Below are 15,550 nucleotides of genomic sequence, written 5' to 3' on the forward strand. Positions count from 1 at the left end.
GGAGGTGCGGCCGGTTTGCTGATGTGAAGACTGTCCGGAAGTTGAATGACGGCCCCAGGGGATGTCCACGCCCTGATCCCTGAACCTGCCGGCTGGTGACCTGCCCGCCGAGGCGAAGAGGCCTTGCGGGGGTGGCAAGGCAGCGATCGGGACAGGGGGGACTGTCCTGGATTACGCCGTGGGCCTCACTGGCATCACAGGTGTCTTTAGACAGAGGGACGGGGCCAGAGAGGGAGACCAGCTGTGCTGCTCTCCCTGTGACCTCCCCAGACCGGCCTCAGGCCCGGCCATAGACCTGCATCCCCCACGCACGCTGCGGTCACCTCCCTGGTTTGATCTCGGAAGAGTGGGGGCCTCAGTTTCCCCATCTGTGCTGTTCGCCTGAGGAGAACCGGCTGCATCTGGTGGGGATTTGCTACCACCTGTCAAGTGCTGGTGGGCAGCTCGTGGTGGTGGTCATCAGTCCCGGAGCCCCACGGGGAGTGGCCGACTCATCCCCACAGGCTGGGGCGGGCAGACACGAGGGACGACTGGTCTGGCCCCAGGCCTGGGGAGTCCTGGCCGACACCATGCCTCCTCCTGCGTCCGGCCGTCCTGCCGTCCACAGTCCCCCGAGGAAGAGGCTGTGGGCTCTGGCTTGTGTCGGGGGAGACTGAGGCAGGGGGACCTACCCAGGTCTGTGACCCTGGCTGGGGGAGGGGGCTGCCAGTCGGCACTGGACCTCCATTGTACAGACACCCCTGTGGCCCCGTCTGCACCCCGGGGTCTGCGAGTGGGTGGGCGCATGTCAGTGGTCCTCGGGACATCACCGCCGTCTAAGCTGTTTTCATCATCCACTGACCCCCCGCCCCGGTGACCCCAGTCTGCTCTCCGTCCTGGGGGAGCTCCCATCTGGACAATTCATGGGAGTGGAGCCCCATGGTCCGCGGTCTCATGTCCGGCTTCTCGGTGCCATGTCTTACCAGAGGTCTGTCCGCTGGAGCGCGGGTCAGCTCCCCACCGGCTGTCTGGGCGGGCCACGCTCACTGCCTGGGTCACCGGCTGCTCCAGGGAGGGGTGTCTGTGTGGAGCGGGCAGGGCTGACCGCTGGGGCTGACCGCTGGGGCTGACCGTGTCCTTCTGTCTTGCAGCTTCCTCATCGTCCTGGTCTGTCTCATCTTCAGTGTGCTGTCCACCATCGAGCAGTATGTCACCCTGGCCACAGGGACCCTCTTCTGGATGGTACGTACGGGACAGCTGTCACAGCTGCCCTGGGGGGCTCTCATCTCCCGGCCGTGTAAGCGTGGAGTGGGCGGAGCCACTCCTGGTTCCTCCCACTCCTGCACGATGACACCCCCCCCCGCTTTTGCTGGCCAGCAGCTATGGTGGCTTGCCTTAATACTGGGGGACTGGAGATTTGGGGGCCACTCTCTCTCCCCTCCAGCTCTATTACTTGCCAAGATGTGACCGTCAGACTAGCAGTTTGAGGCTAGTGGTCCAGGAGGGCTTCCTGGAGGAGGGGGCTTCTGAGTTGGGCCAGGAAAGAAGGATAGGAGGACATGGGCATAAGGAGCTGGCATTGTGGTTGGCAGGGACTGGCCCAAACCTGTGCTTTGGTCCCAGGTCTGGGTGATTCTTGGGTGGGTCAAAACTGGTGTGTGGACCCTACAGCCATCCCGGCCCCCTGCCCACCTGAGCAACCCCCCAGCACTGCTCTCACCTTCGTGCCTGGGTCTCTAGCCCCCACGGAGGAACTGGGGGGTCAGGGAACACAGAAGAAATTGCCAACACTGGAAACTGGCCCCTCCCACTCCCAGCCTGCCCAAACCCCTCACTTGGAGGGCTCCTCTGCCCCCCCCCAGCCAGCTGAGAGCCCCTCGGACAGGGCCTGGAATGGCCCCGACAACCTCAGGCAGCCCGGCCGAGCTGGGAGCCAGGTGCCGGAAACACGTGACCTCACGAAGGGGACACTTCCAGGTGGACGTGTCTGAGAGGCTGCGGGGAAGCCATGTCCCCAGACAGCCTCCTGAACACAGACACCAACCGCGCTGGCATCTGTCTGTCTGGCTGTCTTCCTGTGCACGTACCCCCCAACACCAGCAAAGCGGAGAGGACCACGACGCCCACTGCCGGTCCCCAGCCCCACGGGGCCGGCCGGAGGGCTTCAGGCTGGGCGGCCCGGTCAGCTGGGCTCCGAGTCATTCCTGCACAGCCACCTCTGTCTTTCCTGCTGGACTTGGAGTTGGGAACGGCCTCCCTTCTTGGAGGTGCGAGAGGAACCCAGCCGGGATTTCTTCTCGTGCCCGACCAGGGTGGCTCTTGTGGTCTTCAGTTGTCGATGGTCCGTGGGGCGGGGGGGTCCTGGCGGGTGGCGAGAGGATCAGAACCCCTCTTAGTTGTCCAGTTGTCCCTCCAGCCTTCCAGTCCCCGAATGCCACTTATTCAGAAGCCTACCTCTGTGCTGAGAGGTGGCATTTTTATTGTAAACCAGATGCCCAGGTGCCCAGTGGGTCCCCTTGGGGAGCCCCCTGTCCCGGGCCACTAGTCAGAGTATTTCACCTCCCCGGGCCACCTGCTTCAATGACCAGCATAGTGACACCGGTTTCATTTTGGGATGTGGCGCCATGCGTGGACGGCTCTTCCCGGAGGTCGCCCTCCCGTTCTCGTCTGTTGGCTCTTCCCGGGACCTTCACGCCTTGTCCTGCTCCCAGGACAGAAATTGATGGCGTTTAATGGGTGGAGCTGGGGAGGCTGATGCAGCCCTGTGGCGTGGGGGACGCCCCCGTCCACCATCGTGCTGGGATTGTCAGGAGGGGCGCGCGGTTTTGTGGTGTAGGTTTCAGACGGGGGTGCTGACGCGTGTGTCTAATAATAATAATAATAATAATATAATAATAATAAAACTGTAAATGTAGTTGCTGTCCTTTGCCGTCACAAATAGGAGTCTTCTCTTCTGCTACGTTGCCTGGAGTTTGTTTTCTGGGATTTTTTTTTTTTTTGGTCGCTGTGAACGCCATTGATTTTTGTCACTTAAATGGCCTGTTCGTGTTTGCGGTGGTTTTATTTCTCCTCTGGTTCTCTTGTGTTTTCTGGACATGAACACGCGAGCTGAGGCACACGGCGTGGTGAGCACGCTGGGCGGCCTGGAGACACGGTGTCCGTGGGTCATCCCGGCTCTCTCTGTCTGAAGGGCAAGCCCCTGGGCGTCCCCTGAATGCACCTGCTGGCCTCGGCGCCCACACGAGGGCGTGAATTTAACGTGCCGGCGTGAATTTGACGTGTGTCTGTCTTTCCTGGCTCTTGGAACACTGGTCCACTTGCTTTTCTGGGATGAGCCCCCCGCCCCCGGGTCCTGGTGTCTTGTTTTTACTGTCTTCTATTGGGTCACGTCTCTCGTGTAAAAGTAGGGACCGGTGTAATGGCCAAGTGGGACGGCGCCCATGCCAGCAAGAGGGACAGCGTCTTGGGGTCACGTGTTACTCCCGTGTCTGCCCCGCTCCTGGGGGCCCCCCGGAAGCAATGCGGGTGCCAGCTGGGTCTGTGTGGGGGCCTCCTCCGGGGGCTGTGGTTCCCGCACTCAGGTCGTGTGTCCCCCCCACGAGTCCAGAGAGAACGAGCCTCATACACCCCTGCTGTGGGCAGGCCCATCTCCCCCTGCAGGTGAGCGCTGGGCACGGGCAAGGCTGCTGGCTGCAGGGGGTCCCAGGTGCCCTCTCTGGTCCTGTGTCCGCGTCCAGGGTAGGAACTGTCCTTCCCCCTGGCTGGCTTCCTTCCCCCCGCCACACCGCCGGGTGGGTGCTGGGAGGGGGGGGAGGGCAGGAAAAGAGGTGGGGTGTCTCTGGTGCTTCGGGGCACCACGTGGCGAGTGAGGTCCCAGCTGGACCCCACAGAGCATGTCTGATCTAGACGTTGCAACTCGAGTTCTCTCCTCATGGCCAAGGGGACCGAGCTGCTTATCCAGGTGGAAACTGAGGCTGGAAGAGGCCAAGAAGACCCAGCCAGACTCCAGGCCGACTCCAGGCCGCCCTCAGCAGGTCCGGGCCCTGCCCGCTGGGCACTGGCCGATGTTTGCTGTCCTACTAAGTGCACCAGGCCAGGGAAGGGACTGGGGCTGTGTCAGGGCCTGGTCAGCCTCTCTCCCTGTAGGAGTGTCCTGGAGTTGCCATAAAAAAAAGTCCCCCCCAAAACCCTGGGCGGCTGGAACCTGGGACGTGTACGGCCCCCGTCCTGGGGGCTGGAGGGCCGAGATCCAGGGTGGGCAGAGCAGGTTCTTGTGAAGGTCTCTCTCCTCGGTGCGCTGAAGCCGTCTTCTGTGTCCCCCGCATGGTCATCCTGTGTGTGCGTCCGTGTCCTGGTCTCCCCTTCTTATAAAGACACTGGTCACATGGCATTAGGACCTGCCCTGGGGACCTCATTTTCACCTTAATCACCCGTTTAAAGGCCCTATCTCCAAACACGGTCACATTAGAGATGCTAAGTGTGGAGGAGGAGTCAGGCTCCAACGTAGGAATTTTGGGGTGTGGGACACAGGTCAGGCCATGAGGATCCCCTGATGACTTGGGGGTCGTTCCCGCACTGCTGGGCGGTTTACCCTCGGGTTTGAAGCAACTCCGACCACGTGGAGTTCCCAGGTCGGCGCAGCAGGGGTCCCCCGCTCAGACCCCGTGTCCTGAGTTCAAGTGGCAGCCCACCCAGTCCTTGTGCAGCTCAGAGGCAGCTGGAAGGGTGGCAAAGCCGGGTCAGACCCGCTGCGAGGACCCTCCCAGCCGTGCCCTGCGCGTCTCTCAGCCAGGGAATCTCACTGACGGGCCGGGGGGTCCACCCTGAGCCAGCCCAGGGTGAGGGGTAGACCCTGAGGTCTTGGGGGACCCCTCCCTTCCAATCTGGTCAGGCCTCCACTCTTCTCTGGGGCCGGCCAGGAGGACCTTCCTTCCCAGACAAGGGCTTCTTCTCACGTTTAGACAGAACTCACTGTCTCAAATCTCAGGGCACAACGTGGCCCCAGAGCAGGGGCGGCTCCTGTCCCGTCCTGGCCCCGCCCCCTGCCTGGCTTCCTTCCTTGGCACCGCCTCCTCCCTCCTGACATCTCTGAGGCTCGCCTGCCACCTGGTGGCTGATCTCTGAACTGCGGGCGCAGTACCCCTGAGCTCCAGGATGGGGACTCAGCATGGGCTGGGGAGGCAGCAGAGGGGTGGGTGTCTTACACCCTCTCCCTCTGGGACCCGGGATGGGTGTGCCCAGAACCCAGAGCCCCGTGCCCACTTTGGCCCCACCTCCCTTCCCACCCCTTTGAGGGCAGAGACCTCAGGCTGGCTCCTTGGTCCCCCATTTTCTCCTGAGAGCCACCTCCCTGCCACCACGACAAAAGCCACCAGCGGGCACTGTCCACTCAGCCATCACTGCCCGGGGTGGGGCGTGGGGAATGTGTGAGAGGGGATGGGGCTTTCTCTGAAGAACCTGATCATTCCAGAAGCTCCCTGTGGCATTTAGGATGAACTCAGCCTCTCTGGGCCCCAGAACGGGCCCCCCACTCGGGCAGCCCGGCCCCACCATCGGCCCTCCCCTCCCCCTTCCCGCTCTCTCTGAGCAGGTGGACTCTTGCTGACCCTGGGACACTCCCAGCCGCCTGGGGCCGTTGCTCTGCTCTGGGCCAGCCTGTTCTCTCTGGCATGCGACGGGACCGGCTCCTCTTCTCGTCCGGTTTCAGGCCCTCGCCTGGCTGTCACTGCCTCAGTGCGCCCTCCCGACCTGCCCTCCGCAGGGGCCCCAGCCCTGCCTCCCTGTGCCCGAGCCCCGTACGTGCTGGGGGCTGTGGTGGGCGCCCAGGCTCAACGATTCCACACCCCCCCAGAGGCGGGCCCGTGTGTCCAGCACCGTGCTTCCCCGTGTCTGGAACTCCCTCTGAGCTCACGTACCCAGAGCTGTCCCCTGTGGGACACCCCAAGTTGCTGTGAGGGTCCCAAGGCCTCAGTTTGCACACCTGTAAAAGGGAGAGGCCGGGCAGGACAGAAACCTCCCAAGGCCTTGGTGGGTTCCCAAGGTCTTCCCAACTCACGGTCTGGCGGTGTGTGTGGCTGAGCGTTGTGGCCACAGCCTGTGGGGACTGTTGGGGACACCATGGGGAAGAGGTAGCCACAGGTCCGTGCCCCGGAGGACAGAGGCGAGTTGTGTCGGGGCTGGCTGGGAAGGAGGTCCAAGGAGAAGAGGAACTGGGAGTGGGATGTGTCTGAGGGGTGCTGAGGGCTTCCTGGAGGGGGAAGGACACCCTGACAAAGGGAGGGGAAGAAGGATACTAAGTGAGAGCTGGGGGTTCCCTCCCACAGCTCCCAGCTCCCAGGGTGGGCCCAGGTCTCTCTCGGTGCTCGTGGAAATCAGGCAGCTTAGAGGAAGAGGCTTCGGTCTCCGGGGGGGTGGGGGGGGGTGGGGAGGGTGCCCACCCCAGGCAGAGGCGGGCTGGGTGGGGAGTGGGCTGAGGCGGCCCCGTTTGCAGCTCCCCACCCTACCCGAGGAGTGTGCAAACGCGAGCCAGATGCAAAGACACCAGGTGGCGCTGTTGTCCAGAAAATGTGGACGCCGCTGGCAGGGGGCCCAGACCACAGCCTGGAGCCAGGAGGGGCCGAGGGTGGGCTCCGTGCAAAGGGGTTTCGAGAGCAGCACGATCTTTAAATGGTGGAAAAAAATTCACTCAAAGCTGTGTTTTCCCAGAGAGCCCATATTTCTTCTCCCCCTTTCCCGCCCCCCATTTTTTTTTCATAGGCCTTGCTTTTATGGTGCCAGAAAGCTGTTATCTCAGCCTGGGGTAAGGAAGGCCCAGGCGGCCTCAGAGGGATTAAGCGTTCTGCTGAACCAGGGATATTTGGTGGGCCTGAAAAAGCCATTTTGTTGGAATCTCATCTCTGCTGTGGGGGTCTGACCGGGGCCTGTTAACAGCTGCTTTGGGGTGCTGAGCTTTGTCCGTGGTTCCCCGGGGTGGGGTGGGGGGGGAGGAAGGGACATTTCAGGGGCCCTGGGGGGCTAGTGGGGGCGTCGGGACAGCGCCCGACTGGGTTCCCGAGTCCAGGGACAGATCGCCCTGTGTGTGCACATACGTGTGTGTACGTGTGTGTCTGCTAGTGCACACCGCCCTGGGCCCACGCGTGCACCCACGTGGGGGCCCACACTTTGCTCCCGGGTCCCTGGCCACGCCCTGTTCAAGGGTCCTCGGTTTCGGCGGGAGGGGGCCAGGCCCTCCTGTGTCCCTCCCTGTCCTGCGGCCATGCAGAACCCGCCCCCTCACCCCACTCTGTGCAAGCAGAGGCCCTGCCCTGCCCGGCCAGGTGAGAGGCCCATTTCTGTCTGAAAAACGCAGCTCGACCTTGTTTTTTTTTTTTTTTTTTTCTTCTCTCTCTCTTTTTTTTCTTTCAAATCCCACACAAAGAGAGGCTCTCCAAAGCACAGCACAAACACAGGTAACTGTGCCTCTCTGGTGGAGAACATACCAGGGAATTGTCCCGCCGTGCTTGTGGCTGGGAACACCGTGAGCCGCGGCCCGGAGGCCTGAGGGATGAGGTCATTGCTTGCGGCTTCCTCCCTTGCTGCTGAGGCTCCCTGGCCCCCTCCGTGGTGACCCAGCCCTCCCGCCAGCTGGGTCCCCCCCCCCCCATCAACCCCAGCACAGAGAGAGACCCTCCCGGTCTCTGGGCTCCATTTTCTCAGCTGCAGAATGAGGCCCTTCTCGGGATGCTGTGGGTCCCCGTTTCTGTGGAGTGAGGTCCAGGCTCTGTCCCGGGCCCCCACCCAGCAGCCCCTGCAGACACCCCTGTTCCCACACCCTCACTACGTCAGTAGGGGCCACGGTGCTCGGGTCAGGGCCAGCTGCAGCCACACCCTGTGCTGTGTGTCCTTTGCTTGCTGGAGGGGACGAGTGTCACAGAGCTTAAGTCACTTCTGCCCCAGGTCAGGGCACCGGGCGGGGCAGCCCAGATCTCCTGACAAGAAATCCCCAACTAAGGTCTGTTCTCTCCGAGGCGAGGCCCCTTGCTCTGCCTGCTCTGCCGGCCCCACTGCGCGGTGAACTCGCGCCCCCACACCCAGGAAGCCCTGTTCCCACTCCGTGTCACCTCCCTGCATGCACCCCACCCCCCGTGGTGTTATTTATCTACTTCCTCCTTGAGACCTCGGGGCACGCTGGGAAGACCCCCTCTGCCCCGCTCGGAACCTCGAGCTCCTTTGTCTCATGGTCCCTAGGACTCCCAGCGCCGGCCGGGGCCTCCTCCGACATCATTCCTCGGAGGGCAGTCCACCCTCACCGCCATCGGGTCCGGGTGGGGTTTCTCTCCTGCGTTTCTTCAGCCAGCGAACATGTATTAAAGCACCGACTACATGCAAATGGGTGCGGGGTATTGAAGGAGGACATGGGCTTTGTGTTTGCACCCCAGGGCCTCCGGGAAGAGGGTGTCAGGGCCTGAGTGTTGGAGGGAGGGCTTGACCCCCCCCCCCGTCCCGGGGAGCCAGCCAGCCAGAAGGGAGCGGCGTACGCGCCCCCCTCCCCGCACGCACACCTGTGTGTTGCGTGCACACGTGTCCCGCTGGGCTGCTGCTGGGGGAGGCCTCTGCCTGGTAGCCAGCTCTCATGGGCAAACCAGAGCTTTGCAAGTTTGGGGTCAAAACCGTACCAGCTAGAGAAGAGGCCCCCAACCCACCATAGTCACATTTCTGATGTCCGTGGAGAAGGGTGCGTGTGTGTGGGGGGGGGCGTGCTCTGGAGCCAGTGGTCAGCTGGGTGGCTCGGCCTGCCGTGCGTGAGGAGCCCCTCTCTCTTCTGCCCGGGGCCCTGCGTGGGACAGGGCGGAGGGCCCGGGAGGGGTGACGGTGGGTGTAGGGGGTGGCCCCGGCACTGACCCGAACAGGGCGTGTCTGGTGGGGCGGGCGCTGTGGGGCCATCCACCTCATGCTGGGTGGCGTGAGAAAGACCTAGGCAGCCCCCAGGTCTCCCCACAGGTCCAGGTCACCCCCTGACACCGCTGCGTGAGTCTGTGAGCCGAGGCTTGGGGACCACCGAGCAGAGGTTGTAAATACGGCCCTTGGCCAACGCGTCGGAGCCCCTGTGTGGATGGGTAGGGACCCCAGGAAGGACGGCCCCGCCCTGGTCATTCTGTGGACACTGCCTGAGCCGTCTCCAAAGCCCCCAAAGCAGGGCCCCTGGTCCTACACCGGCTGTGTTCTGCCTTTGCCTCCCTCACACTGATGGGCGCTCTGTCCGCCCTGTCCACCTTCGAGTGTCCACGCTGCCTCGTGTCTGTGGAGTATTTTTTTCTCACTGCGTGTGGTGGTCGTGGGTTTTGGCCGCCTTGATCTAGAGCCGCCTCGGTCCCGGCTTGGTCTCCTTCCTGGGCTTTGAGGGGCGAGTACCACTGTCCTCAACTGTGGAAAGGGGTCACAGTTTTCCACCCCCCCCCCAAGAGTGTCCACGCAGGAGGAGGCCGAGGGCTCGAGGCTCGTGAGGACCTCGGAGGGGCCCCAGGCAGTGGCTCAGGCCAGCCCCACCAGGAACAAAGTTTACACCCCACCCGGGCCCCCCGTCCCTGGTGGGGGTGACGGGGGTTTGAGCTGGCTGCGTTCCTGGCCTGGAAGCAGCTGCTCCTGAGGGGACAGCTGACATTCCTTCGTGCAGAGCCTGCGCTCAGCCGAGAGAGAGCCGTGAAAACGGGAATCCTCGGCTGTAACCAGAACCTTCCGCGAGGACACCGGGGCCCTGTGTCGGGGTGGGGGGGGGGTCCTATGGTGACTCGTTTCTGTAACAAAGACATTCTCTGTGAAGCCCACAGCCGGGACTCACGTTATCTGCTGCCAGAGTGGTGCTATCGATCAAGTCTGTTCGGAACAAGGTGGGGGTGGGGGGTGGGGGCGGCAGGAGGAAGAGAAAACTGTGGAAAATGTTTGAAACTTTCCCGAAAAACATGTAACCTGATCCTGTGCGACCGGTCCGAGTCAGGTGGACGGTCCTGGCCGGCAGGCAGTGTCCTTGGGGCCGGTGGGCGGGAAGAGCCAGCCCCACCTGGGAGTGAGGGAGGGGGGCTTGGCCCACAGTGACCTGTCCACTCACCACCCCTGCCCCCATCCAGGAAGCAGGGTGCTGGGGCCCCCTGGCCCCTCCACCGGCCCCTTCTCCCCTATCCCCCCTGCAGACGGGTATGGGGGCCATCAGCGTTTCAACTCTGCTTCCCGAAGAAAGAGGGGAGATGGCCCCTGGTTTGTCCCTGGTGCTGGGTCCTCCTGGGCCCTGGGGAGACTGCACAATGGCCAGAGGAGGCCCGGGGGTCCCCGAGACCATCCCAGGCTCGGCCACGGGGCTCCTACGGGCGGCTGTGGGAACCGCCTGACTCCAGGCCTGTTTGTTTCCATAGCATTTCCTGTTTTCAAGCTATAAAACCGTGTGATGCAAGGTGAGGCCTGGCATCTGAGGCCTCCTTCCTTCCGGGGGCGTCCTTGCCCGGAGCCCCCCCTGCCCCGAGCCGTGCAGGTCCCCCTCCTCCCTGGGAACCGTCCTACTGAGCCCTCTGCAGGGAAGCAGGGACCCTGGAACCTTGTCCCCCTCTGGAGCCGGCAGGCCCAGGGACCCGTCACCATATAGGCGTCTGCTCGGCAGGCCCCACGGCCTCTCCCGGCACCAGGGTGCGTGTGCGTGTGCGTGTGTGTGTGCGCGCACGCGTGTGTGTGCGCGTGCGTGTGTGCGCGTATGCGCGTGCGTGCGTGTGCGCGTGCGTGTGTGCGTGTGCACGTGTATGTGTGCGTGTGTGTGTGCTTGTGTGTGCGTGGTTTCCAGGTCTCTCTCCCTGAACATGGCCAGGTGTCTGGGTGGTCTCATTCTCCACCTCTTCCCTGCCCCCCGCCTGCACCTCCCTCTTCTTTTTTCCCTCTTTCAGAAATTGTGATGATTCAGCTCTGGGTCGGTAACCAGAGACGGAGCCTCCCTGGGTCGGGGTGCGGGCGCGGCGGGGACGAGCGGGGGGCGCCTCTGGCCCTGCTCAGGTGGGGAGCTCAGCTCAGCCTCCAGCTCTGCTGTAGGGCCTTCTTTTGGGGGGGGGGAGGACACAGGCACAGGGTCCCTCCTTCCCTTCTAGAAGTTGACGACGGGTACAAGGCTTTTTTTTTTTCTCAGCTGCACCCAGGCTGCCCAGAGGCCACCCCCGAGGAGGACCCCACGGATGCTCAGCTCTCAGACGGGACGGCGCCGGCCCGGGAGGGGGCCTGGCTCCGTGTCGTCTCTCCCCCTTTGCCCTCATCAAACACTCCCGGAGGCCGGGACAGAAGTCAGCGGCTGGGCGGGGGAGCCTGTTGGGGGCCCACAGCCCCTCGGCTAGGGGGTAGCAGGGTCATGGCGTGCGTGGTCCCGGGGCTGCTGGGGTGGTCGGACTCTGGTGCTCGGCTCGGGGTGGCTGGAGGCCCGTTTGCTGGGGGGGGGGGTTCACATCTGACCCCGGCCGGCTGGATCGCCTTGTCCTAGGCGCGGGGCAGCCACTGACATAACCTAACCGGGCTCAGGCTGGACAGGCGAGCAGTCGTGTCTCAGGGCGCGGGGCACTGGGGGGGACCAGGCACTGGGCTCCCCGTGGGGCTCTCGTAGGCAGGGATAACGGGGAGCTGTGGGGCAAGGCGCGGTCTGCCAGCTGCTGCCGCCCCCATACGTGGGCTGACCCAGCGAGCACGTGAGCGGCTGGTCAGAGGGCGGGGCGGGGCGCGCAGGTGCAGGAACAATGGCCCGTGCTTCATTCAGGTGGGCGTGGGCATGTCCCCTGCCTCCCCAAGGCACACAGTATGAGAAGCAGAGGCCCCCGGTAAGAGGAAGGGGGCTCAGGGCAGCCTGGCAGGGCCGAGGGGCCGCTGCCTGTGCATCCCGGCCCCGGCCCCAGCCCGGACTCACTAAGTGGCCTCGGAGCTGGACACAGCACCACCTCCACTGCAGCCATGGTCTCCCAGTGGTGAAACCGGGTGACAGCTGGCCATACAAGCTGGGGTGCGCAGGAGGCCCCCAGGGCTGGGGCTGCTGGCAGCCCTGGGCAGTCGCTGGTGGAGGATGCCCTTGACCCAGGCCTAGCCTGGCCCAGGATGTCTGCAGCACTGCCCAGTAGTGACCTTAGGGCCTGATGGGGCCCAGGCGGGCTTAAGAGGACTCAGTGTCGTCCACTGATGGGAGGAGGCCTGGGAGCCCGTCAGCATTGTTTCGGTGATAGGAATTGGGGTGCAATGGTCCCCTCCCCAGATACGCAGGTCCTGCTGGGCCTCTGGCCACGTGGCCGTGGGCCGTGGCAGCGTCCCTTCCCCTTGGCTGCGAGGCAGGGACCCCAACCCCGGGCTCATAGTGAGGGGTGCCCCGTCTCCATTTTCATGTGGACACAGCTACTTTTGGGCCAAAAAAAGTCCCCTATGCTGAAAACCAAGCTGGGGTAGCCATGGCCGGAGCTGCCATTTGCCCAGCTGGGCCAATGCCGAGGGGGATTGAGAACAGCAGGCCAGTGACAATGTGCCTGGTCCCGTGGGTGTCTCACTGAGAGGCAGGTCCATGCACAGGTCCACACATAGGTGCAGACCCACGGACACAGAGGCACAGCACGCATGCACAACTACACGGTCACGCACAGATACAGACACACACACACACACAAGTGTGGCTGTGCTTACGTGGCGTGTGCATTCAGGCACACACACACACACACACACATACGTGCCTGTGTGCACGTGCATGCTCGGCCCCGGGGCCTCAGGCCGGCAAGGAGAGAGACCCCCTCGGGGCCGCGTTCCATTTGCACATTTAATCCAGAAACTGTCAGCACGGGAAGCCGGACGAGAACAGAATGTGAAGTGTGTGCTGAGAGGCACGGCCCGCCCCCTCTCCTGGCGGGCGCTGATCTGGTCAGTTTCCGAGCACGATGATCCGAGAAGAATTTGTGTATTCAGAGCGGGGTTTGGTGGGGGCGCCCCAGGGGGAGGGCGGCGTCTCCATGTCATGTTCAGTTTCTCGAGCTGGGCCTGTGTCTCTTCTCCCGACCAACCGAGCCCAGCCAGGGGGGCGCTTGGGAACAGGGGCTGCCGCTGTCCCTGGGCGTTGGGGAGCGGGCCGGGGTCCCTATGTTATGCACTCCTCGGAGCTGCCCACCCCGTGAGGTCCCTGGACTAGCGGTCAGTGTGGAAGTCTGAGAGCTGGACCGCAAGCCCTGTTTTCAGGGTGCTGTTGAGGGGGGCTCAGCCCCTGCTGGGACCCTCTCTACCTCACCCCCACAAAGACCCCCTCCCTGCTGGGACCCTCTCTACCTCACCCCCACAAAGACCCCCTCCCTGCTGGGACCCTCTCTACCTCACCCCCACAAAGACCCCCTCCCTGCTGGGACCCTCTCTACCTCACCCCCACAAAGACCCCCTCCCTGCTGGGACCCTCTCTACCTCACCCCCACAAAGACCCTCCCCACTGGGACCCTCTCTACCTCACCCCCACAAAGACTCCCCCTCCCGCTGGGACTCTCTCTACCTCACCCCCACAAAGACCCCCCCTCCCTGCTGGGACCCTCTCTACCTCACCCCCCACAAAGACCCCCCCCCCCTGCTGGGACCCTCTCTACCTCACCCCCCACAAAGGCTCCCCCTCCCGCTGGGACTCTCTCTACCTCACCCCCACAAAGACCCCCCCCTGCTGGGACCCTCTCTACCTCACCCCCCACAAAGGCTCCCCCTCCCGCTGGGACTCTCTCTACCTCACCCCCACAAAGACCCCCCCCTGCTGGGACCCTCTCTACCTCACCCCCTACAAAGACCCCCCCTCCCTGCTGGGACCCTCTCTACCTCACCCCCCACAAAGACCCCCCCTCCTCGCTGGGACCCTCTCTACCTCACCCCCCACAAAGACCTCCCCCTGCTGGGACCCTCTCTACCTCATCCCCCACAAAGACCCCCCTCCCCGCTGGGACCCTCTCTATCTCACCCCCACAAAGACCCCCCCCCTGCTGGGACCCTCTCTATCTCACCCCCCACAAAGACCCCCCCCTGCTGGGACCCTCTCTATCTCACCCCCCACAAAGACCCCCCCTGCTGGGACCCTCTCTACCTCACCCCCCACAAAGACCCCCCCTCCCTGCTGGGACCCTCTCTACCTCACCCCCACAAAGACCCCCCCTCCCTGCTGGGACCCTCTCTACCTCACCCCCACAAAGACCCCCCCTGCTGGGACCCTCTCTACCTCACCCCCCACAAAGACCCTCCCCCTGCTGGGACCCTCTCTACCTCACCCCCCACAAAGACCTCCCCCTGCTGGGACCCTCTCTACCTCACCCCCCACAAAGACCCCCCCAGTCTTTTGCTCAAGGTCTCTGTCTTCTCTCAGGTTCAAGGTGATTTTCTCTCAAGTGAGGACATCTGTTAGACCACTCAGGAGCTCTGGGACTTGGGGGGAAAACACCCTCCCGTCCTGGGGAGTTTGTAAGAATTTCTCGTTTCCCCGCAGTGTTCAGAGAGGCCCCTTTTCTAAGTTTCCGTCGCTGGCCCCAAAATAGGCAGCCGAGGGGGGGGGGGGCTCGGGGGCTGCGGCAGCCTCTGGAGAACTCTGGACCCCCTCTTAATTAATTAAGGGTGCAGGGGGGCTGCAGGCCTGGGGCCTGTGGGGTCCCACCCTTTCTGGTTTGTGGGAGGCCTGCTGTGGGCATGGCTCTCGGAGGCCCCCACCCCCACCCCGCGCCTGGACCACACAGACAGAGAGACTGGGGAGGAGGTGGGTTGTCTAGATCCTCCGAGACTGCCTAGTGGGCCCACACATGTTACCCACCCACCCTCTCTGGACCTTCGTTGCTATGGATGGGGCCTGGGACTGTGCCGGCGGACACACAGGGTGGGAAGGTTCTCAGCCCAGAGCTGACGGCCTCTGGGGACCGAAGAGAGAGTGGGTCTCTTGCTCTCGGATACGGTGTGGCAGGCGGGGGTGGGGGCTAGGGAAGCGGGTGGGAGAGCTGTCCGTCCCACAAAAGGTGCCCCAGGTGGGGGCAGTGAGTTTGCACTCTCCTGAAATCCGAGGGGGGAGAGAGAGGCAGACTGACCCCTGTTCGCCGTGGCAGCCAGGTACCTGGGTCCACACGAGATCCTGTTGCCTCTGTTTTGTTTTCTTCCTCTCTGCTCACTTAAACCCAAACCAGCTTTCCTGAGGCATGTGTAGACACCAGGAGACCATCACCATCAGGACAGCAAACGCATCCGTGACCCCGAAAATGTCCTCATGACTGTGGGACCCCTCTTCCCCCCCCTTCCCACTCACGAAGGAGCCTCTGTGTTTCTGTCAGTAAAGATGGGGTTGCATTTTCTAGCGTTTTCTATAAATGGGCTCATTCGCAAGTCCCCGCTGGGCCCCCTTCACTCAGCATTGTTTTGTGAGGTCCATTCAGCGCTGTGGCGAGCACCAGTGGTCCATTCTTCCCTGCGGCCACGTCCTGTCCCCCCGCAGGGATGCCTCGCGGCCTGTCGACTGTTGACGCATTCACATGGTTGATAGACGTGCGGTCGTGTCCAGTTTGGAGCTAGCATAAATACGTTTGTGTCCAAGTCTCTGTGAGGA

The 15,550-nt window shown here is 63.4% G+C and overlaps 1 protein-coding gene across 9 annotated transcripts in view; it reads left to right on the plus strand.

Annotated features, from left to right (window-relative positions):
* Positions 1–15,550, plus strand: part of KCNQ1 (potassium voltage-gated channel subfamily Q member 1) — a 322,087-nt gene that overhangs the window by 39,552 nt on the left and 266,985 nt on the right. For all 9 annotated transcript variants that reach the window (XM_066378775.1, XM_066378950.1, XM_066379042.1 and 6 more), the window contains exon 2: positions 1,131–1,221. In XM_066378775.1, the coding sequence (XP_066234872.1) occupies positions 1,131–1,221 (91 nt within the window). The remainder of the gene's footprint in view (positions 1–1,130; positions 1,222–15,550) is intronic.

The sequence above is a fragment of the Saccopteryx leptura genome, chromosome 1 (assembly GCF_036850995.1).
Source record: "Saccopteryx leptura isolate mSacLep1 chromosome 1, mSacLep1_pri_phased_curated, whole genome shotgun sequence".
In the NCBI taxonomy this organism is placed as follows: Eukaryota; Metazoa; Chordata; class Mammalia; order Chiroptera; family Emballonuridae; genus Saccopteryx; species Saccopteryx leptura.